Raw genomic sequence first — 26,281 nt, forward strand, 5'->3', positions numbered from 1 at the left:
CAATAACTTAATGAGGTGAATACTGAAATCACCTGTGCCCAAGCATGGAGATCCGCAAGCTAAAGTAAGTGTTTCTTATTTACAAAGTATGCAAACTTAACATTATTTTCTAAATTAACAGGTCCTTCTTGTGTGGTTCCCCCAAGATTGGTGGTGACTGAAGTGTATACCAACCAGCAGGAAATAAACCTCACTCCAGTTGATCCAGTGTTGCCGCCTGAGGGCATCGCAGCTGGATTTACCATGGAGAAATACCAGCAGGCCACACCATAGCCCAAATTCACACCTCAACCAACCCTATCTGTGGAAGAGATGGCCCATTCACTGGAAAATGTCAGGCAAGTTAATTAATAACAGCATTCAGCTGCGTAAGTTAACCAATGTCACAAGAGTGGCACGGGGAACAAGAAACCTGAATGGTCTACAGCATTGCCATGCGTTTGTTAGATATTAGTCATGCTATTTGGGCCCAAACAGCCCTTATTAGCCTGCAAAGGGAATTTGCAGGCCAAAGAGCTACTTTAGAAGTTCCCAGTGTATCATCCATGAGCAGCCAAACAACCACCCCTCAAACTGCATCACCAACCAGGCCCCAAGGCACAGTGTGCAGACACGTGGTGTGTAGGAGCGAAGGTAGCTCAGGCCCCAAAAAATATTTATTATGTTTGCAATGTTTTTTTTAATCAGATTTCTGTTCATTTTTTGTATATTTCTTTGTGTTCAGTAAATTTGGTTTACAAAAAACATCTGTTACTGTCATTATTTTTAGTAAGATGTTATATGTGTATTTAGGGGTTAAATTAGTGCTAATGTTTTTTTTAACTTCTTTGTGTGTACAGTATTTAGGGAATAAATTAGTGGTCAATTTTTTTGCTTAAATGTATAATTAGATGTGTTTAAATAGTGCTGATGGGCTTCTTCAGAGTCAATTACTGATTTACAGTAAGGTGTCATATTGAACTTGCCTCGTTTGCAGTTTCTTGCAGTCTATTACATATGTGAGTTTGCAAAATTTGCGAGTTTCGCTGTAAAACTCGCACCTTTTGCAAACTTGCACCCTATTTCAGTACATTCTGTCCCAAGTATCTAAACTTTTGTTTTTTAGATTACGAACCTTGGGTGAGCAACAGAAATGGTCTACCTCTAAAAAAAGCAAATACGTTTTTTCTAGTGACTCTCACACTATTAAAAAAAAGCATGTATCCCCAACAATAGAACATTTGAACATGTCATGTTATTTTCATGTCATAAATATGTCATACATATAGAATTTATTCCTCTTTAATTTAATTCTCATATAAAAGTAGTATATATGAGTTTGTTTGTGCATATGCAGTAGTTACAGTATGCACCCATATAAAAAACAAGATTTTGTTTTGCAAGATTATTTAAAAGAGATTCAAGGTGCAGAGAACATGCATTTAGGAGAAATTACCCTGTTTATTGGATGGAAATGGAGTATTTATCTCCCTGCAAAAGCATTTATTTTGACATGTCCTTAAGTAAGGAGCCTTCATCAACTTTTACACCTTCCAAACACAGTTTATACAGTAAAGTATTGAAAGTTTAAGATCGAGAATTGGTGGCAAAAACTTGGATTAAGAGTAGTGCACAGCAGATATATTAACTGTCTATCTTCTCTCCTACATAATATAGCAGCTTGGTTATATAAATACATTATGAAAGTAATAGGGTCACAGCAGATGATTTTATTTCAAGTGGTATATTTCTACATTACTGTACATTGGGAAATGGTGTAGTCATCCCACTGAAAATAATGCCCAATATATAAAATCCTTCAACACCAAGGTGTTTAAATGATTTCCTTTTGCAATCTTGAAAGCCTCTGCGAGGACTCTGGGAACACTGAAAAATGTATCTCCATCTCTCAAAACTCAATCAATCAAATGGTAAATTCCGCAAGGAAGCACAAATCCTTCAAGCTCCTCCTTTGTGATCCTATAAGAGTCTCCAACTTTAAGATATGCAGTTACTCATACAAAAAAATGAAATAGTGTAAAAATAGGTATGGTGTCCCAAAAGAAAAAATGGCATATGCTAAACTTTATATCCACAAGTTTACATTTACAACTAACTCTTCGGTGCGTTGGCTGCAAAGTACTACTTCAAGTCAGGTGAAAACATTTTGTGAACATTGCAAATTTTTGTGCAGGGAAATCTGCAATGTAATGTAAATGGGATCCGGTCTTGATCCCGGCGGTCGGAATCCCGGCTATCAAAATACAAATGCTGTAATCCCGACTCCGGGTGGTGGGATAGGTTTAGGTTGCGGGGGGAGAGTTAGGCTACGGGACCGGGGGGGGGGGGGGGGGGGGGATTAGGATCAGGCACCCACAGGTAGGGTTAAGGTTAGATTGCAGGGAGGGGGAAGGTTAGGTTTAGGCTCTGGGGAGGGGGGACTCAGAGTATTTACACATTATACTTTAATAAAGCTGCCAGCCTATTTTATTGGTATTTTAGTTGCCCTGAGGCCCTTACAAACCGTAATCCAGCCCTGTTAGTTGAAAAGTACTAATGTGACCTTGAATTAGAAGATGTCCAGCTTTATTCCAATGTGGAGCAAGTCGTGCTACTAGTGTGTAAGACAGACAAGTTTGGAGTTTAACTGAAGTAACTCTTTCAGGTCTCTCCATCTAAGACAAACAAAAGAAATACATTTTTAATAGTTTGAAATTGAGGATTGTACATCTAAAGCTCTGTTTAGTGCATTATGCTCTAGTGTGCATTAAGGTGTAAGCACAGTGTTTGTCATTCTAGTCCAGCTCTATTTTTACATAAATTGCTTTGCTCTCACTTCAGATTAAGAGCCAGATTCAAATACATGCAGTAATTTACTGCGCAGCGAAAAGGGTGGTATCCTTGTGCTTTATTCAGCCCATTTTCCTTGCATAGTAAATTACCTGCGAATGCACGTTAACCCATAGAATCTGGGATAAGTTCCCGCAGCAATGGGTCAACAGGCTTGCGGCACCTGCTATCAGGGCATCTAACGCAAATTCCTCATGCTCGAACAGAAATCTGTGTTAACTTCAGGCTGTGGGCTGCAGCAGACTATAATTGAATAACCCCAGATGAATTTGCCCACGGTAATTAACTCTGACTAATTGAATTCGGCCCTTAAGCTTTCCTAATAACAATGATTATGAAGGATACTATCAAAGTATGCATATACTAACACAGTTAATTTTCTATTTGCACTTCTAGGAGGAAGGAGTAATATATAGCTTAGGAACAAACACTTTGCTAGTCGCGCATGCACTGTGTGGACGCAGCGCATGCGCAGACAAACAAAAATCGCTCAATAGCGATTTTTGTACTTTGCGATCCAACCTGTATAGGGGCCATGGTCTAGAGGAGAGGTTGTGTATAAATGCAAAAGATTTTCATGCTTCTCATCTGTTACACCTATCACACAAAAAATTCCTCTCAAGGATATTCGAAGACTACAACTAAAAGGTTGATAAGGTCAGGGTTTGCCATCAATGTCACAAGGTTTTCACTTTCACAGAGGCAGGCATTGAATTTTAACTCCTGAGTGCTTGCTTTTCCATAATATAGGTTCTGTTTAGTGTCTGCGTCATCCTCCTGATAGGGATACATTTAAGGTACTCTCCTGGAATTGCAGTAGTGGTCAGGTGACCACTGACATCACAGTGAGCTGGAGATTTAAACCTGTGACTGTTATTAAAGGGGAAGTGGTTAAAATACAGCTAGTCAGGATCCTGACGGTCACAATGCTGACGCCGGAATCCCGACTAGCAGTGAAATCCCGCTGCTGGAATACTGGCGCCACAGGCTATTTTCCCTCTGTGGGTGTCTGTGACAGTTGCCAGAGTATTAGGCTTCATTTCATAAGTTCAGTTTCTTTAGTGTTGCCTCCATTGTTATTGACCCAGACCAATCCCAGTTCTCCTTGGTCTTACCCCTTGGCTCAATTGTGAAACACATAGTTTTTTTTAATGTATGTATTGAATACAGCAAAGGAATTATAAGAACGAGGTTACAATAATATTATAAGCACAAACAAGATATAGGCTACTAAACAATATAAATCAGAGAACAGTACCAATAGTGCATTTTTCATAAATAAACAGGAGGGAGAGGAACAGTAAAGAGGGGAGAAATAAGAGAGGAGGAGAAGATATAGGGAGGGGACAGGGGTTCCATACTAAGAGGAATTAGTAGGTGTAAATTCAGCAGGTTAATGGGTGAGTTACTTCCAAAAAACACCTCTGAATACAAATAAATTAAAAAATAAGGGAGTTTTAGTTTTGCCGTGAGGTCCAGTGAGTCCACATTTTTGGAAGAAAAAGGAGGAGTTCCTCAAGATGTTTATGATGATATATGTACTATACCCTCTTATCATTGGGACGATACTAGGGGGCAATGGGTTCTTCCAGTAGGCAGTAATTTGACATGTAGCAGCACTAATGATATGTTTAGAGCAGAATGGTATAGGGAGAGTGAGTGGCACGTACTTAGGATCATGAGGAATTTGAGGGTGGATCAGGGTGGATAACATGCAGCTGGTAAGGGACATAGTACCAATGATAAAGCATAGCCAGGGAGTGACAGAGAAAAGGGTGTGAGGAGGCCACCAAGTGCCTATAATGTGAGAGAAGCAAGTGGAGGGACATACAGGATAGCCATCTAAAATGGCAGTCTCCATATCCACTCAAACGTTGGTGCCATGTGGGAAATGACATTGCACATTTAAGGCTAATCTGGCCAAGCAATAGTAGTTAAAAGAAATTATGTATGCCTGAGTCACCAGCATGAATCTGTAATTTGAAAAAATGTAATCTCTATCTGAAGAGGGGATTAGTAGGTGAAATCTTATGTATAAAGTTTGAAAGAGGTTCACTAAATGGGGAGGATATTAATTTTGATTGCGGTAATGCGACCAACACAATAAATAAAGAGGCCCTTTTAGAACTCAAGGTCTGATTTAATACAAGAAAGGAGAGGTGGGTAGTTAGAAGGGAAAAGCCCATCGATAATGAAAGCATTATACTGGATTATTTGACTTGTGAGATATGATAGGTAAAAATTAAGCTCCCAAAGGTGTTTTGGATTGGGAACAAGAAGAAGTTCAGCATTTCTGTTTTGGCTGCATTGACTTTAAAATTGGAAAGAACTGAGAACTGATGAAGTTCATCAATCACATTAGGAAGGGAGATGAGAGGATGTGTTATGGTCAACAGAATATCATCAGCACAGAGGGCAATTTTGTGCTTCCTGGAAAAACATCTGAATGCCCAATATGTTAGAATTAAACCTTAGTTTAGGAGCTAGCAGTTCAATGGAGAGGGCAAATATTAAAGAACATAGAGTACAACTCTGCTTGGTCTCATTCAATATTTAAAAGAAAGGCAAGGGAAGAACACCTATTTACGTGGACTGAGGCTGAGGAGATATGGTATAAGCCATAGCATCTGGCAAGAAATTCATCCTGAAAGCTATAATAAGCAATAGCTCTCATCATAAATGTCATCCCCAGATAGTTTAAAGTCTTCTCTGTGTCTAAAGAAAGGAGGGGTGGCAGCCTGCATTCTGTAGTGTGGTGAATCAAGGTGATTATTCTTCAGGTGGTTTCGTGAACAATTTGGGGTTACATGAATGCAGGTCGTCATCAATTCACTGCTCTAGATCAGACTGGAATTACATCAAATTACTTCAGAATTGAGCCTGGGGCCTGACTGGAGGCATTGCAGATAAAGGGAATAGCATTAGGGGGCTGCCTCTGCTATAGTCACCTGGCCAGGAGTGAGTCTGTCTTGTTTATATTTTATAGAAGCTTTTCCAGTTAAAGGACTTAGCAGTTTTCCTGGCTAGGACCATATTTAAGTGTCCCCGGATGGTTGAGAGCTCTTTATGGTGATTAGGGAAAAGCAAATATTGGTGTTGATTTAGAAGCGAGTGGAGCTGATGTTCCAAGTGCTTAATAAGCACATTTTCCTACCTGCGCTTGGCGGCTGCTATTCTGATGAGTTTATCCCTGACAGTAGCTTTATAAGCTTTTAAGAGGACTAAGTGAGGACATGACAAGTAGAAGGACTGAGAAGGAATCATCTAGTCGCCAAGTAGTCCATTGTACAGGTAACTCAGCAACATCAAATATTATTGAGACACTTGAGTGGTCAGTCCAGGTGAAAGGTTGTGTAAAAGCACTAGAGTATGAGAAATCTACCATCTGGGTCTGAGACTGTGAAATGAATCATGAGAGGGATACTGTACTGAATAGCAACTGTACTGAATAGCAACTAGGTGGTAGTAGCTTGGCTAGAAAGGACAAGAGTGGCAGGAAGAGGAACCAATGGGAATAGTCTTAGCTAAAGCTAAATTGAGAGTGGGGGTAGGGCAACCATGTGGAGTGGAAAAAAAGGCTTAATAATGGAGCATTATACACTGAAGCACAAGGCATGATAATCAATACAGGAGTAAAGAGGGGGTATGCTATAGATAATGCAGCCCATAATTCATTATAACGGAATTAGTACATACTAGTGATAAACCACCCAGATTTTTTCATTAGCAATTAAGCATATAATTATCAAATTTCTTGGTCATCACTTCATAAATACTTATATTATGAACTTGTCTTTTTGTATATTGCTAATTGTGGAGATAAGTCTGTTTAGACTGCAGCCCAATTATAATCGTTTTCATGAAAATGTATATGACTCCATATGCCTGATCTTTTTGATTCTTGTGAATCAGTAGGGAAAAGGAGATTTATGGAAAGAACATACCTTTGTTAAATCTCTTTCTGCGAGGTACACTAGGTTCCACAGGGATAACATCAGCGTGTAGAGTTGGATCTTGATCCGAGGCACCAACAGGCTGAAAGCTTTGACTGTTCCCAAGATGCACAGCGCCACCTCCTCTATAACCCCGCCTCCGTGCACAGGAGCTCAGTTTTGTTAACCAGTCCAATGCAGTAGCAGGTGAAAGAGATGACAACCGTTAGTAGCCACATATACCATATTCTCACGACAGGAGAAGGTACCAGCGGCTAATGCCATACAAACCTAAAGAAGCTAAGTGCGCCAGGGTGGGCGCCCCGTGGAACCCAGTGTACCTCGCAGAAAGAGATTTAACAAAGCTAAGTTCTTACCATAAATCTCCTTTTCTGCAGCGGGGTACACTGGGGTTCCACAGGGATAACATCGGGGATGTCCTAAAGCAGTACCTCATGGGAGGGGACGCACTGTAGCGGGCACAAGAACATGGCGTCCAAAGGAGGCATCCTGGGAGGTGGAAGGATCGAAGGCATAGAACCTTATGAACGTGTTCACTGAGGACCACGTAGCCGCCCTGCACAATTGTTCAAGGGTCGCACCATGGCGGGCTGACCAAGAAGGTCCAACAGACCAAGTAGAATGGGCTTTGATGGTAGCAGGAGCTGGAAGGCCAGCCTGTACATAAGCATGTGCAATCACCATTCTAATCCATCTGGCCAAGGTCTGCTTATTAGCAGGCCAGCCACATTTGTGAAAACCAAAAAGGACAAAGAGGGAATCAGATCTCCTAAGAGAAGCTGTCCTCTTCACATAAATACAGAGAGCCCGTACCACATCCAAAGACCGCTCTCTGGAGGATCAACCTGGAGAGGTAAATGCCGGAACCACAATTTCCTGGTTAAGTTGGAAAGACGACACCACCTTAGGCAAATAACCAGGACGAGTTCTAAGAACCGCCCGGTCACAGCGAAAAATCAGAAAGGGTGACCAACAAGACAAGGCACCCAAGTCTGAAACCCGTCTAGCAGAGGCAATAGCCAGCAAGAACAAGACCTTAAGAGTAAGCCACTTAAGGTCCACAGACTCAAGAGGTTCAAATGGAGACTCTTGTAAGGCGTCCAGAACAACTGACAAATCCCAAGGAGCCATAGGAGGGACATAAGGAGGTTGAATCCGTAAAACACCATGAGTGAATGTATGAACATCAGACAGAGTCGCAATTTTTCTCTGATACAATATCGACAAGGCAGAAAAGTGAACCATGAGGAAGGCCAGACGAAGGCCTAAGTCCAGGCCCTGTTGCAGGAAAGCCAAAAGCTTTGGCAGTATTGAATTTGTATGCGTCATAATGGTTAGTTGCACACCAGGCAAAGTAAGAATTCCATACCCTATAATAAATCCGAGCAGTTTACGGGCCTTCAACATAGTTTGAACAACCACCTCAGAAAATCCTTTGGCCCTCAGTACTGAAGCTTCAATAGTCATGCCGTCAAAGCCAAATCCTGGTAGACACAAGGGCCCTGAACGAGGAGGTCTGGGCGTTGCGGAAGTAGAAGAGGGCACTCTATTGAGAGACCTTGCAGGTCTGAGAACCAATGCCGTCTGGGCCACGCTGGAGCAATTAGAAGTAGTATTCCTCCTTCTTGCTTGAACTTCCTCATCACCCTGGGCAGAAGTGACACCGGAGGAAACACATACGGCAGCTGAAAGTTCCATGGAATTGCCAGTGCGTCCACGAACGCTGCTTGAGGACCCCTTGCCCTTGCTCTGAAGACCGGAACCTTGTGATTGTGTCGAGACGCCATCAGGTCTACATCTGGTAGGCCCCACTTGTCCACTAGGAGTTAAAAGACTTCTGGATGAAGACTCCACTCTCTGGCGTGTACATCCTGACGACTGAGGAAGTCTGCTTCCCAGTTGAGGACTCCCGGAATGAACACTGCCGATATGGCTGGAATATGGCATTCCGCCCAATGAAGGATTTTTGATACCTCCATCATTGCCATGCGGCTTTGAGTGCCACCTTGATGATTTATGTACGCCACCATGGTGGCGTTGTTTTACTGTACTTGAACAGGCCTGTTCTGTACTAGAAGCAGGGCTAGTGTCAACGCATTGAACACTGCCCGCAATTCCAGAATGTTTATCGGGAGGAGAGAGTCCTCCCTTGTCCACCGACCCTGAAGAGAGGTTTGCTCCAACACCGTGCTCCAGCCCCGCAGACTGGCATCCATCGTCAGAAGCCCCCAGTTGGAGATCCAGAATGGACGACCCCTGCTCAGTTGCTGATCCTGTAGCCACCAGCTCAGTGACAGGCGGACCTCCGGAGTCAAAGAAATCATGTGAGTCCTGATCCGGTGAGGCAGGCTGTCCCACTTGGAGAGAATCAACCGCTGTAGAGGGCGGGAATGAATTTGAGCATACTCTATCATGTCGAAAGCAGACACCATGAGACATAGTACTTACATCGCCGAGTGTACCAACACACGTGGCTGAGAGAGGAAGCATCTTATCTTGTCCTGAAGATTAAGGACCTTCTCCCGCTACAAAAACAACCGCTGGTTGTGGGTGTCCAATAGCACTCCCAGGTGCACCATGCTCTGAGCAGAGACCAGGGATGATTTCTTCCAGTTGATGAGCCACCCGTGGGCTTGCAGGAATTGGACCGTCAGTTCCAGATGACAAAGGAGAACCTCTGGAGAGTTCAATAAGTCATCCAGAGATGGCAGGATCCTGATACCCTGACGGTGGAGTAGCGCCATCATGACTGCAATGACCTTGGTGAAAATTCGTGGAGCCAGGGTCAGACCGAAAGGCAAGGCCTGGAATTGAAAATGTAGGTTGCCAATAGTAAACTGCAGGTATTGCTAATGCGACACTGCAATAGGTATATGCAGATAAGCATCCTGTATGTCCAGGAATACCATATAGTCATTGGGCTCCAAAGCGAGAACAAGCGTTTAAGCGTTTCCATACAGAATTTGGAAACTTTCACAAATTTGTTCAAAGACTTGAGGTTGAGAATGGGCCAAGAGGACCCATTCGGTTTCGGGACTAGGAACAGCGTGGAATAGTACCCCCTGCCTCTCTGAGCCAGAGGCACCAGCACTATCACTCCTGTATCCAGGAGAGATTGTACCACCAAATGGAGAGTTTTTGCTTTTACCTGATTCAAAGGGATGTTTGTTGAGCAAAACTGGTGAGGTGGACATTTCTTGAAAGAGATGGCGTATCCGTGAGTGACGACTTCCCTTACCCAGGCACCCGAAGTGGTCTGTAACCATGCCTGAGCAAACCGTAGAAGTCGGCCTACCACACTGGGATCCCCCAGGGGGAGGCCTGCCCCATCATGCAGTGAGCTTGTCTGTTTTGGAAGCAGGCTGACGGGCAGCCCAGGCACGTTTAGGTTTGGGCTTAGAGGTTTTGGAAGTGCGAGCCTGTTTCGGGTACGCCTGACCCTTTGCTTTACCTAGAGGTCGAAAGGAACGAACGGAAGTACTCTTAGCCTTTGGAGCAGAAGAAGTACTAGGCAGACATGCAGTCTTAGCTGATGCCAAGTAACCAACAATTTTGATAAATCTTCCCCAAAAAGAATGTTTCCCTTAAAAGGGATCACCTCCAAGGTCTTTTTAGAGTCCAGATCTATGGACCAGGACCGCAACCAGAGAATCCGGCAAGCCAGAATAGACGTAGTAGACGCCTTGGCAACCAGGACACCTGCATCAGATGCCGCCTCCTGAATATAATGAGAGGCTGTAATAATATATGAAAGACATTGTCTAGCATTATCAGGAAAATCCGATGGTAGTTCCGCTTCAACTTCCTAATCCCAGGCTTCAATAGCATTTGCGCCCAAGAAGCTGCAAAAGAGGGCCTATGCACAGCTCCACCAAGAGTGTAAATGGACATCAAGCAACCCTCCACACGCTTATCCGTCGGTTCCTTCAGCGAGGTGACGGTAGTGACAGGCAGAGCAGAGGAGACCACCAGACGCGTGACTTGTGAATCCACCGGCGGAGGTGTTTCCCAATTTTTACTTAACTCTGCAGCGAGGGGATCACGAGCTAGCATCTTTTTAGACAGGGAAAATGTATTTCCTGGATTTTCCCAGGATTCCTGACGAATGTCAACCAAGTGGTCAGAATGAGGTAAAACTAATTTAGTAACTTTCTCACGTTTAAACTTATCTGGTTTCTTAGAGGTAGCTGGAGGCTCTTCGCCATCATCAATTTGAAGAATCAGCCTGATAGCCTCCAAGAGGTCAGGAACATCCACTTGTGTCAGAGATTCCCCATCAGAAGCATCTGCATCAGTGTCTGAAGGGTCAGTGTAAGCGCCATCTTCATCGGATGAGGTATCTGAAACATGTGTGGATTGTGAGGAAGTAATGGCCCGTTTAGATGACCCCTTGGTCTTAGGCAGGCGAGAGTCAGGATTTTTCTTAGCCAGAGACTGATTTAATTGCTGTAACTCAGAGGACTGAGTATCTGCCCATGGCGGATTAACTGCAGGGACAATATGTGGCTGTAATGGCACTGGAGGTCCCATAGGGGGCGCAAGTCTAGTTACTAGCGTAGTCAGGCAATTAGAGAAAGCAGCCCAAAGTGGGTATTGATTTGCCCCCGTTGCTGTAGACTGACCATGGGGTATAGAACCCCCAGTACCTGAACCCTCAGCTGCTATGTTTTCCTCCGAGTAGTCCGTCGCATCAGCACTGCATGGTGCAGGATCAGCCATGGATCTACCACCCTGTTTAGCAGACATTATATGTAAGCGTAACCTTAGGGTGTAATAGTACAATATAAGCAGACAAATTACCTTACAAAAAAAAACCCTGTATAGTGTGACTGCAAGGCAGAGCACAAACAGAGGATTTAAGAGGTATTGTCATGACTGAGGTTTTGTGAACCCGGTGTTAGTGAAGTCTGTTCGGGCGACTGGAGGACTATGTGAATACTTTCACTGACCTGGTTTGGAGGTGTTGTGGGCTCGGGGTTACTTCCGGTGACCAGGAAGAGGGACCGCAGCAGAGATGACTGAATCTAGGTTTCCCTCATGCAGGATTTGGTCGGCAGACAGGAAGCAGGTATGGATGCTGGAGGTCTCCTGAAAGACAGAACTTGAAAAAGGTGCTGAGGAAAGAATTAAGGAGTACCGGATGCTGGAGACACCAACTACGCTTGTGAGCACTGGGTTTTTGGAGGCACTGAGGTGCTAGGAGGCACTGAGGTGCAGAAGTGCCTGGAGGCACTGAGGTGCTTGGAGGCACTGAGGTGCAGAAGTGCCTGGAGGCACGGAGGTGCTTGGAGGCACGGAGGTGTAGAAGTGCTTGGAGGCACTGAGGTGCTTGGAGGCACTGAGGTGCTTGGAGGCACTGAGGTGCAGAAGTGCCTGGAGGCACGGAGGTGCTTGGAGGCACGGAGGTGCTGAGGCACAGAGGTTCTTGGAGGCACGAAAGTGCTGAGGCACGGAGGTGCTTGGAGGCACAGAGGTGCTGAGGCACGGAGGTTCTTGGAGGCACGGAAGTGCTGAGGCACGGAGGTGCTGAGGCACGGAGATGCTGAGGCACGGAGATGCTGAGGCACGGAGGTTCTTGGAGGCACGGAAGTGCTGAGGCACGGATGTGTTGAGGCACGCAGATGCTGAGGCACAGAGGTGCTGAGGCACGGAGGTTCTTGGAGGCACGGAGGTGCTTGGAGGCACGGAAGCCACAGGGATACGGGAGCTCTGGAGATCACAACTACAACAGCAGTAAAACTGAAACACGGCAGCTGTGGTTTTCAATGGAGACTATGGAATACAGTACTGTGCCTTTAAGATGAACCACTACAGCTGTGCCTTTACATTGAGACTCATGGAAACAGTGAAATCAGTGGCAACACAAAAGTAAACCAAACAGGGTAACAAGGGAACAGTTTCCACAGGAACTTAGGTACAAAGGTTACCTTTAGTGAGCTCAGCTTTAAGACTCACACAGAGCTGTGTGTGATACGAGGAACTGGCCCAGTTTCCAACTCAGTCTCCCAACTTATACTTCCTGGTCCTTGGTGATTGGTGAGCAGGATTAGGTGATGCAGAGAGTCTCAGGCTGGCAGAGGATTGGACAACTCTGGGTCAGGTGAACAGTCACTGTCATGTGACTACTCTAGACTAGGCTGTGATGTAGAATGAGGCCTAGCAGGCCGAGAGAACACTGAAGCCTGAACTTCTGCAAAACATAGGATGCTGGCTTTTAGGCCCAAACCTCAGACCACTGAATTCAGCCTCACACAGGAGATCACCACAGGTGGAGCTAATTAACCATTACCTCTCAGGCAGAGAACTCAAGAAAACTCATAGTGCTGACAAGCTGTTTAACTCAGTGAGAAAAAGACACAGGATCCGGGACAGATGGCAAGGGTAAGTCACCAAATATGAAACCTACAGTCAGGATTGTGACAGTATCCCCCTCTTCAAGGGTGGACTCCGGACACCCATCTTGAATCTTAGAGGAACTTGAGAAATTCATACAGAAGAATTTAGGATCTTCGTTGATGCCTCTTCTTCTTACGGGAACATTTGGTTTTGACCAAGGACAGCGGAATCTCCTGTAAAGAAAAACCTTCCTTAGAAAACATGGGGCCTCCCAAGAAAGGAGTAGCATCATGAACTGGATCAAATTCAGAGTCTGAGTCCAAGCCTAATGGAAGATATGAATCTCCCTTAGATACACAGTTTGCAGATGAAAAGGAGGTGCACTAAAGTTTTAAATTCTCTGGGCTAGGAGAGACTCCAACATGAGCAATTTTAATGGTCGGATTCTTACCGAAGGAGATTCTTAGATTATCCCTGGGAGGACAGCACAAACTTCCTTCTGCATTCCCTTTAGAGCATGATTTTTTTACCGAGTCAGATTCCAAAGGTTTAGGACCAAATTCCTTAACCACAGCATTACTAAAAGTCTGTAAGTCATGGAACACAGGATCATTACTCTCAAAAAGCATGTTGGCCCACTCCAAAGCTCTTCCTCTGAATGCCAGGAACAGATATCGAGTAACGTTGAAAGGAGTTACTGCACCTGAAGGATCAGACTCCATCCGAGAGAGAAATTGTTCAACCAGAGCGGCATATTGCAATAAATCTCCATCAAAGTAAATAGGTGGTAAACCATCAGACGAAAGCTTAGAGGCTGAAACTGGAGAAAACTTTGGCTGGACGAGTAGGACTGGATTGGATCCGAGGATACTCGAATTGGCTGGAGCCAACGGAGACTGACCAGGCAGGTCCTGGAGTATTGCTGGACCGGCAGGAGCCCCCTCTTCACGGGGCTGGGCTGAGGCAGAAGCCCCCTCTTCACGGGGCTGGGCTGAGGCAAGAGCCCCCTCTTCACGGGGCTGGGCTGTGGCAAGAGCCCCCTCTTCACGGGGCTGGGCTGAGGCAAGAGCCCCCTCTTCACGGGGCTGGGCTGAGGCAAGAGCCCCCTCTTCACGGGGCTGGGCTGAGGCAAGAGCCCCCTCTTCACAGGGCTGGGCAGCGCTCTGTAGACTCTCTGGCTGGGCAGCGCTCTGTAGACTCCCTGGCTGGGCAGCGCTCTGTAGACTCCCTGGCTGGGCAGCGCTCTGTAGACCCCCTAGCTGGGCTACTAGTATCAAGAAGATAGAAAAATAAAAAACCACGGGTAGGTGGTATACAATTATGGATGGACGAGCGACTGCCGACACAGAGGTAGCTACAGCCGTGGACTACCATACTGTGTCTGCTGCTAATATAGACTGGATGATAATGAGATAAAATTAAAATATATATATATATATATATATCACACTAGTACTGCAGCCGGACAGGTATATATTATGTAATGACGGACCTGCTGGACACTGTCTGTCAGCACTGCAGACTCCTAAAGTAAGCTACTAGTATCAAGAAGATAGAAAAGAAAAAAAAACCACGGGTAGGTGGTATACAATTATGGATGGACGAGCGACTGCCGACACAGAGGTAGCTACAGCCGTGGACTACCGTACTGTGTCTGCTGCTAATATAGACTGGATGATAATGAGATAAAATTAAAATATATATATATATATATATATATATATATCACACTAGTACTGCAGCCGGACAGGTATATATTATGTAATGACGGACCTGCTGGACACTGTCTGCAGAATGTGTTTATAAAAACACCACACGACGAGTGTTTAACTTTTTCAGGCAGACAATCACAATATACTGGTGGTCAGCAGACAATCACAATACTGGTGGTCAGTGGTCACTGGTCAGTCACACTGGCAGTGGCACTCTGGCAGCAAAAGTGTGCACTGTACTTAAAATATGTACTCCTGCTATAACTGCTCCCCAGTCTCCCCCACAATTAAGCTGTGTGAGCAGTGAGACTGAGCACTCAGCACAGTCAGATAATGATATACAGTATTACATATGATGCAGCACACTGGGCTGAGCACAGATATGGTATGTGACTGTGTCACACTGTGTATCGTTTTTTTTCAGGCAGAGAACGGATTAATTAAACTGGTGGTCAGTCACTGGTCACACTATCAGCAGCAAGTAGTACTACTCCTCCTAGTAATAATATGCTCCCCAAAATTTGTGTCTCTCTCTCTCTACTAGTACTCTAGTCTAACTCTAAACGGAGAGGACGCCAGCCACGTCCTCTCCCTATCAATCTCAATGCACGTGTGAAAATGGCGGCGACGCGCGGCTCCTTATATAGAATCCGAGTCTCGCGATAGAATACGAGCCTCGCGAGAATCCGACAGCGGGATGATGACGTTCGGGCGCGCTCGGGTTAACCGAGCAAGGCGGGAAGATCCGAGTCGCTCGGCCCCGTGTAAAAAACCTGAAGTTCGGGCGGGTTCGGATTCCGAGGAACCGAACCCGCTCATCTCTACTTGCAGTAAGAGACTTTCTTCAGGTGTTCTTCCATTATTCAGCCTGTGCACCTGATTACCAGCATCTAGCATTGTGCATTGCATTCAGCACTTAACAACTTGCTGTGTTAGAACTGTCTCCTGCTAGGGCCTTGCTTGCCTTAAAGACGTGTGCTTCTACAGAGACTGTGTGCTTTGATTGCTGTTTGTTATATATCTGAGTTTTGTTTGCTGCATCTGATTTCATTATTGCCTTATCATTTATATCAAGTTACAAGTTCATCTTCATTGCTCATTTGTTACCAGTGACTTTTGAAATATTCATTTATCGGATTAAGTTATTATTCATTGTTCCTGTCATCCATTATCCCTGTGTGATAATAAATATCAAACGCACATGCACGGAACTTTTCGTCAGTCTCCCCGTTTCCTCTATCACTCCTACACTGACCCACTAGTGCCCCCTCCGGGGACAGACAAAGTTACAGAATCCTGACAGTTTGTCCAAGGCCCATGGACCCGGACGGTGGTCAGAGTGTGGGGTCAGGGTCACTCCAAAGTTTGGTGTCACAACTCAGTGATCAAGAGTCAAGTATCAATGGACCTAACCCGGTTCCAGCCGTCGGTCCAAAGATTCCACTGGTTCCAGCCAGCCCGAGTAGCTCCGTTTCCAATGATGAGCTACCTCCTTCAGCTCCAGCCGATTCCAGTAAGACTCCTCCGGTTCAAGCTTTTCCGGACCCAATCCGGTTCCATCCGTCAGTCCGGATCAGCCTCCTTCGGTTCCAGCCGATTCCAGTAAGCCTCCTTCGGTTCCAGCCGATTCCAGTAAGACTCCTCCGGTTCCAGCCGGTTCAAGCTCTTCCGGACCCAATCCGGTCCCATCCGTCAGTCCGGATCAGCCTCCTTCGGTTCCAGACGATTCCAGTAAACCTCCTTCGGTTCCAGCCGATTCCAGTAAACCTCCTTCGGTTCCAGCCGATTCCAGTAAACCTCCTTCGGTTCCAGTCGATTCCAGTAAGCCTCCTTCGGTTCCAGCCGATTCCAGTAAGCCTCCTTCGGTTCCAGCCGATTCCAGTAAGCCTCCTTCGGTTCCAGCCAATTCCAGTAAGCCTCCTTCGGTTCCAGCCGATTCCAGTAAACCTCCTTCGGTTCCAGCCGATTCCAGTAAGCCTCCTTCGGTTCCAGCCGATTCCAGCATCCTCTGATCAAATCCGGTTCTATCCATCAGTCCGAGGACTCCTACGGTTCCAGCCGGTTCAAGCTTTTCTGGACCCAATCCGGTCCCATTCGTCTGTCCAGATCAGCCTCCTTCGGTTCCAGCCGATTCCAGTAAGCCTCCTTCGGTTTCAGCCGATTCCAGTAAGCCTCCTTCGGTTCCAGCCGATTCCAGTAAGCCTCCACCGGTTCCAGCCGGTTCAAGTTTTTCCGGACCCAATCCGGTCCCATCCGTCTGTCCGGATCAGCCTCCTTCGGTTCCAGCCGATTCCAGTAAACCTCCTTCGGTTCCAGCCGTTTCCAGTGAGACTCCACTTGTTCCAGCCAGCCTGAGTGGCTCCAATGATGGGCTACCTCCTTCGGTTCCAGCCGATTCCAGCATCCTCGGATCAAATCCGGTTCTATCCGTCAGTCCGAGGACTCCTCCGGTTCCAGCCGGTTCAAGCTTTTCTGCACCCAATCTGGTCCCATCCGTCTGTCCGGATCAGCCTCCTTCGGTTCCAGCCGATTCCAGTAAGCTTCCTTCGGTTCCAACCGATTCCAGTAAGCCTCCTTCGGTTCCAGCCGATTCCAGTAAGCCTCCTTCGGTTCCAGCCGATTCCAGTAAGCCTCCTTCAGTTCCAGCCGATTCCAGTAAACCTCCTTCAGTTCCAGCCGATTCCAGTAAGCCTCCTTCGGTTCCAGCCGATTCCAGCATCCTCGGATCAAATCCGGTCCTATCCGTCAGTCCGAGGACTCCTCCGGTTCCAGCCGGTTCAAGCTTTTCTGCACCCAATCCGGTCCCATCCGTCTGTCCGGATCAGCCTCCTTCGGTTCCAGCCGATTCCAGTAAGCCTCCTTCGGTTCCAACCGATTCCAGTAAGCCTCCTTCGGTTCCAGCCGATTCCAGTAAGCCTCCTTCGGTTCCAGCCGATTCCAGTAAGCCTCCTTCGGTTCCAGCCGATTCCAGTAAACCTCCTTCGGTTCCAGACGATTCCAGTAAGCCTCCTTCGGTTCCAGCCGATTCCAGCATCCTCGGATCAAATCCGGTCCTATCCGTCAGTCCGAGGACTCCTCCGCTTCCAGCCGGTTCAAGCTTTTCTGCACCCAATCCGGTCCCATCCGTCTGTCCGGATCAGCCTCCTTCGGTTCCAGCCGATTCCAGCATCCTCAGATCAAATCCAGTCCTATCCGTCAGTCCGAGGACTCCGCCGGTTCAAGCTTTTCTAGACCCAATCCGGTTCCATCCGTCTGTCCAAAGTTGCCGTCAGTTCCTACCGATTCCAGTTCCTCCGAACCCGGTGTGGTTCTCTCCAGTGTGTCAAGTAATGAACTCCTGTCAGTCAGTTTTGGAGATGACGTCCTCTCTCCATCCTAGAATATTTCAAGTTGATTCTACTCCTGCTTATGAATGCTTATTCCTAATTTCTTCTTCAAGGATCCTCCAAGTTCCAGCGTGGGTGTTCGGTGCCCACCCATAAAAGGGGGGGTACTGTCAGGAATCTGCATTCTCCATCGCATTAATTACTGTGGAACTACAGGTTCCAGCAGTTCAGTTCTGTTCTAGTTTCAGTTTTCAGTCTACTGCAGCCTGGAGTACACAGTGCTTCAGCTAACTCATAGCTGATCTGAACACCCAATCCAGCGAGGTGTGTTCTCACAGAGATGCAACATCCAATCATCACAGACCAAGGGGTATAAACTCCAGTTCCTGGCTCAGTCTCATCGCCTTGGACAACACGTAATATTCTGTGAACAGGCGTCTCCTGTTTGCAGTCCTCTGTCTGCAGAGATACCCCTGTGTATTGGACCTGTGGAACTACAGGTCCCAGCCGTTCTAGTTCCGTTCCAGTTTCCAGTTCCAGGTTCCAGTCTTCAATTCTTTGTTTCCAGCAATCTCCTATTTCTGGCATCTCCAAGTTGTTTCCCTGTTCCAGTGTTCCTGTGGAACTACAAGTACCAGCAACCACTCCAGCTCTCCTGCGAGTCACATTCAGTGTGCAAGTTCCTGTGTTCCTGTTTCCAATGGTTTCCTTGTTGTCATTCTTTAGTCTTCAGTTTGCTATGAACTCCAGCCACAGTTTGCCACAACAACTTGCAGTAAGAGACTTTCTTCAGGTGTTCTTCCATTATTCAGCCTGTGCACCTGATTACCAGCATCTAGCATTGTGCATTGCATTCAGCACTTAACAACTTGCTGTGTTAGAACTGTCTCCTGCTAGGGCCTTGCTTGGCTTAAAGACGTGTGCTTCTACAGAGACTGTGTGCTTTGATTGCTGTTTGTTATATATCGGAGTTTTGTTTGCTGCATCTGATTTCATTATTGCCTTATCATTTATATCAAGTTACAAGTTCATCTTCATTGCTCATTTGTTACCAGTGACTTTTGAAATATTCATTTATCGGATTAAGTTATTATTCATTGTTCCTGTCATCCATTATCCCTGTGTGATAATAAATATCAAGGGCACATGCGCGGAACTTTTCGTCAGTCTCCCCGTTTCCTCTATCACTCCTACACTGACCCACTAGTGCCCCCTCCGGGGACAGACAAAGTTACAGAATCCTGACACCACCGTCGTTACATTGTCCGACTGCACCTGAATGGCCCGATCTTGTAGAAGACCATTGTACACGGCCCTCAGTTCCAGAATGTACATTGGAAAAATGGATTCCAGACTTGACCACCTTCCTTTGAAGGTTTCCCCTTGGGTGACAGTGCCCCAACCTCTGAGACTTGCATTTGTGGTTAGAAGGATCCAGTTCTGAATCCCGAACCTGCAGCCCTCTAGAAGGTGAGGCAATTGTAGCCACCACAGCAGTGAAATCCTGGCTTTTGGTGACAGACTCTGGTGCATGTGCAGATAAAACCCCGACCACTTGTCCAGGAGATCCAGTTGGAAAGACCGTACATGAAATCTTCTGTACTGAAGAGTCTCGTAGGAGGCAACCATCTTCCCCAGAACCGATACCCAGGAAGGCTTCAAGACATACCGGACCATAGTTTGGATCACCAATGCTTTCTCCACCATTAGAAATACCCTCTGCACTTTTGTGTCGAGGATCATCCCCAGGAAAGACAATCTCCTTGTCGGCTCCAAATGTGACTTGGGAAGATTCAGGATCCATCCATGTTCCCTGAGCAGTCGAGTCGTGAGAGCAATGGACTGCAACAACCTTTCCCTGGAAGATGCCTTTATCAGCAGATCGTCCAGATAAGGAATTATATTCACCCCCTGCCTGCGGAGAAGAATCATCATCTCTGCCATTACCTTGGTGAATACCCTCGGTGCTGTGGAGAGGTCGAACGGCAGTGCCTGTAACTGATAGTGACAGTCCAACAGCACATATCTGAGATAAGCCTGGTGTGGCAGCCAAATCGGAATGTGGAGGTACGCATCCTTGATGTCTAAGGACACCAGAAACTCTCCCTCCTCCAGCCCTGAGATCACTGCTCTCAGAGACTCCATTTTGAACATGAATTCCCTCAGATAAGGGTTTAGTGGCTTCAGTTACAAAATTGGCCTGACCGAACCATTCGGTTTCGGTACCACAAATAGGTTTGAATAGTAACCCTGGTTTACCAGATGAGGTGGAACTGGAACAATTACATTTGACCTGTCCAATCTTTGAATGGCTTCCTGAAGGATGGCCCTTTCTGTCAGCAAAGCTGGCAAGCCTGATTTGAAGAACCTGTGGGGTGGGAGCTCTTGATACTCCAGTTTGTACCCCTGGGACACAATATTCTGTACCCAGGGATCCAGACCGGATGACACTCAGACGTGACTGAAACGTCTGAGCCTCACTCCCACCTGCCCGTTCTCCAGGCAGGGAGGTCTACCATCATGCTGATGATTTTGAGGACACAGAGGCAGGTTTCTGGTTTTGGGAACCTGCAGGTGCTGGTTTTTTGGATTTAGCTCGCCCACCTCTGAAGAAAGTGGTAGGAGTCTTGGACTTTTTAGCTTTTGCAGACCGAAAGGAGTAGAAAAAGGTTTCTTCGTCATCTGAGAGGCTGAGGGAAGAAAGGTTGACTTACCAGCAGTTGCTGTGGAAATCCACGCATCCAATGCTTCCCCAAATAGAGCCTGACCTGTGAAGGGTAGGTTCTCCACGCTTCTCCTGGATTCCGTGTCTGCAGACCATTGGCATAGCCAGCGTCCCCTGCGTGCTGAGACAGCCATGGGCAATGTCCTTGCAGTCAGATTACCCAGGTCCTTCATGGCCTCCACAATGAAACCCGCCGAATCCTGTATGTTACGTAAAAACAATTCAATGTCACTTCTTTCCATAGAATCTGAGTCCTCTAGTTATGTGCCTGACCACTTTACTATGGCTTTAGAAATCCATGCACAGGCAATAGTGGGCCTTAACGCCACTCCTGAAGCAGTGTATATGGATTTGAGTGTAGTTTCAATCTTGTGGTCTAACGGTTCTTTCAAAGCGGTATACCCAGGGACAGGTAAAACCACCTTTTTAGACAGTCTAGATTTAGAAGCGTCAACTATAGATGGGTTTTCTCACTTTTTCCTATCATCCTCAGGGAAAGGAAAAGCCACAAAAACCCTCTTTGGAATCTGGAATTTCTTCTCTGGATTTTCCCAGGATTTTTGAAATAATGCATTTAATTCCTTAGACGGAGGGAAGGTCATGGAGGCTTTCTTATTGTCCATAAAGTAAGCCTCCTCTACCTGTTCAGGTGGCTTGTCAGTAATGTGTAACACATCCCTAATAGCATCAATCATGAGTTGCAGCCCTCTTGCCAGGAAAGCCTCACCCCCCGCATATCCGCATCACCTTCTGCCATGTCAGAGTCGGTGTCCGTGTCGACTTGCATAATCTGAGCAAGCGCATGTTTCTTGGATACACCAGGGGATTTTAAGGTAGTGGGGACAGAACCAGACAAAACCTCCACAGATTATTTTAAAAATTAAAATCTGTGATTCCGTCTCATAATGCGCAATCCTAGTAGAAATCTGGGATATCATTCCCTTAATAGAAGCTACCCACTGGGGCTCGGATTCAGAAGGCTGTAACAAAACATTACATTCCTGTGTACATGGAATGGATTCCTCTGGAGAAGACACATATTCTGCTGTACAAGACACAGAGTCCCTGGACATGGTTATGTGAGAAAGTTGCATACACAGTTTACCCCCAAGTACCTTCAGAGAAACAGAGTGTGGAGCCAGCACACACAGCGCCTCAATAGGCAGTTATAGAATAATTGCCTGGCGCAGACTGTGTACCCTTAATAGAACTACACAGTTAATAGACAATCCCTCCCCCCTTCTACAACTCCCTTGGTACCGCACAGGATAGCTGGAGTCGTGGAGGTTAGCGCTCCCTGTCAGCGTCTCAGAGTGTGGATCTGCAGGGAGAAAATGGTGCTGGTGAGCTGCTGGGTCCACCCTGAGGAGAAGCTCCACCCCCAAACATGGCGCGTCTTCCAGCACTTTGAATATTTATAGTGGCCTGAGGTAATGGCGCTAGCAGCATTACCGAAGCCCCTGATAGCGTAAGGGTATTGCGCTGGGCCAGGGGCGCCCCTCACAGCGCTGCACCTGTACCGCTGAGCCTTCCGGAGCGCAGTGTTAGTACTGCGCTCCAACCCTGTAGCCGCAATGCACACCAGCTCCCCGCTTGTCAGATCACCAGTGACACACTCACCACCTCGATCTTCAGGCTCTGTTAAGGGGTGGCAGCATGCTGCGGGAGTGAGCGGTCGCCTCGGGGGCAAACGATCATCACCCTCAGGAGCTCAGTGTCCTGTCAGCGGAGATAGTGGCCATTAACCTCGGAGGGTTGGACACTACTCCCCCCCTAAGTCCCATGAAGCAGGGAGGCTGTTGCCAGCCTAATTACTCTTAAAATAAAAATAAAACCAAAGAAGCTCTAGGAGCTTCCCTAGCTGTGACTGGCTCCTCCGGGCACATTTTCTAAACTGAGTCTGGTAGGAAGGGCATAGAGGGAGGAGCCAGCCCACACTATTAAAGTCTTAAAGTCCCATGGCTCCTGGTGGACCCGTCTATGCCCCATAGTACTAATAATCGACCCCAGCGTCCTCTAGGACATAAGAGAAAATGCATTCTCTGGCTATATGTGCCTCTTCATTAGATGCTTTATTAACACATACTGGTATCTTACACAGCAACCATCCCTCTTGCGTTAGTCCAACAAGATTTTTGACAGACAGGGATGAATTGTTAAGGATGTAGGTATCATGGGATGAATCAGGATAGGCAGTTACTTCACTCATGTTTTTGGTATTTCAATGTATTTTTCAGCAAAATTGCCCAATATTGTGCTCTGGTGCAATCTACTGTGTAATAATTTTTTATTAAGTCTATAATTATAAATGTGTGCTCTATTCAAATCATGAAGCTGCTGATGGTGCTCAGATTGACCCTCCAGGGTTTTCTCAGTAGGTGGTGTTTTGCATTGTGCACAGTTGGTAGGTGCACAACATACCTTATTCCAAGGCAAGGAATTTGAGAAATGATGTTAACAGTTAGATTTTTTAGGCTTTATAGGAGTCATTGGGAAAACTTTTTAGTTTTTTTGAGAAAAGGTTCACATAATTATATGTGAACGATTGGACACTCAGTGAACAAGCCAGCATTATGTAATACGATTGTGTTTGCACATCAATTATGCTAATAAAAGCATAAATGCATCTTTATTGCAAATAACACAAGAATACATTATGCTAGCTGATTGCAGTCTTAACAGCAAATCAGCATAGAATAGATAATAATATATATTTTTTTATACATGCTAGCTGCCATTTTAGTTTTAGAGGGTTACTAATTGGGTTCTTGGCACCACCCAACTGTCATTCTGGCATGTTCAAGTAGGGATATTTGAATATTCTTTTCTGTGAAATTATGATGGTACAAACTTACGTTGGCTCCATATTTTTCAGCAACTGACTGAATCTTTCCTGTTTTGTAGAAAGAGATCTAAAATACAAAAAAGTATAGAGAACGAAAATTAAAGGTATAAAAATGAAAGAACACTATTGACATTTTAAAGAAAAAGTTTAAGCAAAACAAGCAGAATAGTGCTAACAAGTGGAATAGATGTAGCAAAAATAATGTGATAGAAAATAAACGAATAGATTTTTTTTGGTCCAAAAAAAAAGTGGTTTCAAGTAGCTTTATTAACCTAACGCAGATGAGTTATGATGTCCCTTTTTTGTTTACATTGAGTCTTAAAGTATACTTTAAAAGGCTATGAAAAAAAATAATGGGATTTTCATTGCCTGTATGAGTATTTTAATGTTTAATTATAATTCTGTTGTTTAAAACGAAAATTAGCATTAGGTATAATTTTGCCCGCCAGGGGAGTATTTTCATCTGTATATTTCTATGTATATGTGCACATTTCTAATTACATGTAGGGGAGTATTCAGTTAGATGCAATAACCCAAAAACTGTGATTTTACTGCAAATCGTGAAAGCCCCTATTCAATTAGCCTCAATAATTTGTTGTCGATAATTTTTACTGTGAATTTCACTTAATTTTCCCCAACTTTGCACCTGCTCAGAGTAGGTGAAGTGAAATTCCCGGTTAAATTATTGATAATAAGTTATTGAGGCTAATTGATTAGGGGTTTTTCTCAATTTGCAGTAAAATCTAATTTTTTGTGTGCAAAAAACGGGTTATCGCAGATAACTGAATACTCCCCTGCATGTAATTAGACATCTGCACATATACATAGAAATATACAAATGAAAATACTCCCCTGGTGGGTAAAATTTTACCTAATGGTAATTTTCGGTTTTAACTAGATAATTATAGTTAAACATTAAAATAATCATACAGGCAATCAAAATCCCATTATTATTTTTTTCATAGCCTTTTAAAGTATACTTTTAGGTTTAATTTAAACAAAAAAGGGACATAACTCATCTGCCTAAAGGCCCATATAGACGGGCCGATGCGGGGAGAGATGTGTGCTGAGCGAACCGCTCAGCACACATCTCTCTTGCCGCTCAGCACAGCGCGATCTGTGCTGAGCGTGCGGGGGGAGACGGCTGGGCCGCTCACTTCACCCAGCGGGTGAAGTGAGTGACCTGCTAGATTGGCCTGCACGGCAGGCCAATCTAGCAGCAGCGATATCGATGCGTGGGACTGCGCATCGCTATCGCTGTAAGGGCTACACACGGAGCGATCAGGATTATATTCTAAGCAATTTAGTGAGATTGCTTAGAATATCGCTCCGTGAGTACCCCCCTTCAGGTTGATAATGCTAACTGAACTCACTTTTTTATTTTTTCCAAAAAAAATGATTAAGTAAGAAGTAAAGCAATGTATAATGAACTCTCGGAGTCAGGCAAGATTGATAAAACATTTAAGAAAAAAAAAATTAATGGCATCTAAAATCTTTGGCCTCTAGTAAAACAGAACTTGATGGCAGATAAGAACAACTTGGCCCATCTAGTCTGCCCCTTTTTTAATCTTATGGTAACCTCAATCCTTATTTGATCCTGAGTATATTTAAATTGCTTTACTGTATTAGCCTCTACCACCTCTGATTAGAGGCTATTCCACTTATCCACTACCCAGTAATTTTTCCTCACATTTCCTCTGCACCTACTTCCCCCAGTTTCTTTCAGTGCATGTCCTTGCGTTCTAATACTTCTCTTCTATTGAAGAATGTTTCCCTCCTGTACCTTGTTAAAACGCTTGATATATTTGAAAGTTTATATTACGTCCCCCTTTCCGTTCTCTACTTCAAATAATAAGAATTTACTTACCGATAATTCTATTTCTCGTAGTCCGTAGTGGATGCTGGGAACTCCGTAAGGACCATGGGGAATAGCGGCTCCGCAGGAGACTGGGCACAAAAGTAAAGCTTTAGGACTACCTGGTGTGCACTGGCTCCTCCCCCTATGACCCTCCTCCAAGCCTCAGTTAGATTTTTGTGCCTGGCCGAGAAGGGTGCACACTAGGGGCTCTCCTGAGCTTCTTAGTGAAAGTTTAGTTTTAGGTTTTTTATTTTCAGGAGACCTGCTGGCAACAGGCTCACTGCATCGAGGGACTAAGGGGAGAAGAAGCGAACCTGCCTGCTTGCAGCCAGCTTGGGCTTCTTAGGCTACTGGACACCATTAGCTCCAGAGGGACCGAACACAGGCCCAGCCTCGGAGCTCGGTCCCAGAGCCGCGCCGCCGGCCCCCTTACAGAGCCAGAAGCAAGAAGAGGTCCGGAAAAATCGGCGGCAGAAGACATCAGTCTTCAACAAGGTAGCGCACAGCACTGCAGCTGTGCGCCATTGTTACTCAGGCACACTTCGGTCACTGAGGGTGCAGGGCGCTAGGGGGGGGCGCCCTGAGCAGCAATGTAAACACCTTGGCTGGCATAAATACACCACATATAACCCCCAGGGCTATATGGATGTATTTTAACCCCTGCCAGAACTCACCAAAAAGCGGGAGAAAAGGCCGC

At 45.6% G+C, this 26,281-nt stretch overlaps 1 protein-coding gene across 7 annotated transcripts in view; it reads right to left on the bottom strand.

The window, feature by feature from the left end:
• C5H18orf63 (chromosome 5 C18orf63 homolog) overlaps positions 1-26,281 on the bottom strand; it is a 506,655-nt gene that overhangs the window by 158,174 nt on the left and 322,200 nt on the right. For 5 of the 7 annotated variants that reach the window (XM_063923371.1, XM_063923370.1, XM_063923369.1 and 2 more), the window contains 2 exons: positions 23,737-23,793; positions 2,504-2,654 (listed from right to left, as the gene is read on the bottom strand). In XM_063923371.1, the coding sequence (XP_063779441.1) occupies positions 2,504-2,654; positions 23,737-23,793 (208 nt within the window). The remainder of the gene's footprint in view (positions 1-2,503; positions 2,655-23,736; positions 23,794-26,281) is intronic. The other 2 variants (XM_063923373.1, XM_063923375.1) reach the window with 2 other exon arrangements.

The sequence above is a fragment of the Pseudophryne corroboree genome, chromosome 5, assembly GCF_028390025.1.
Source record: "Pseudophryne corroboree isolate aPseCor3 chromosome 5, aPseCor3.hap2, whole genome shotgun sequence".
In the NCBI taxonomy this organism is placed as follows: Eukaryota; Metazoa; Chordata; class Amphibia; order Anura; family Myobatrachidae; genus Pseudophryne; species Pseudophryne corroboree.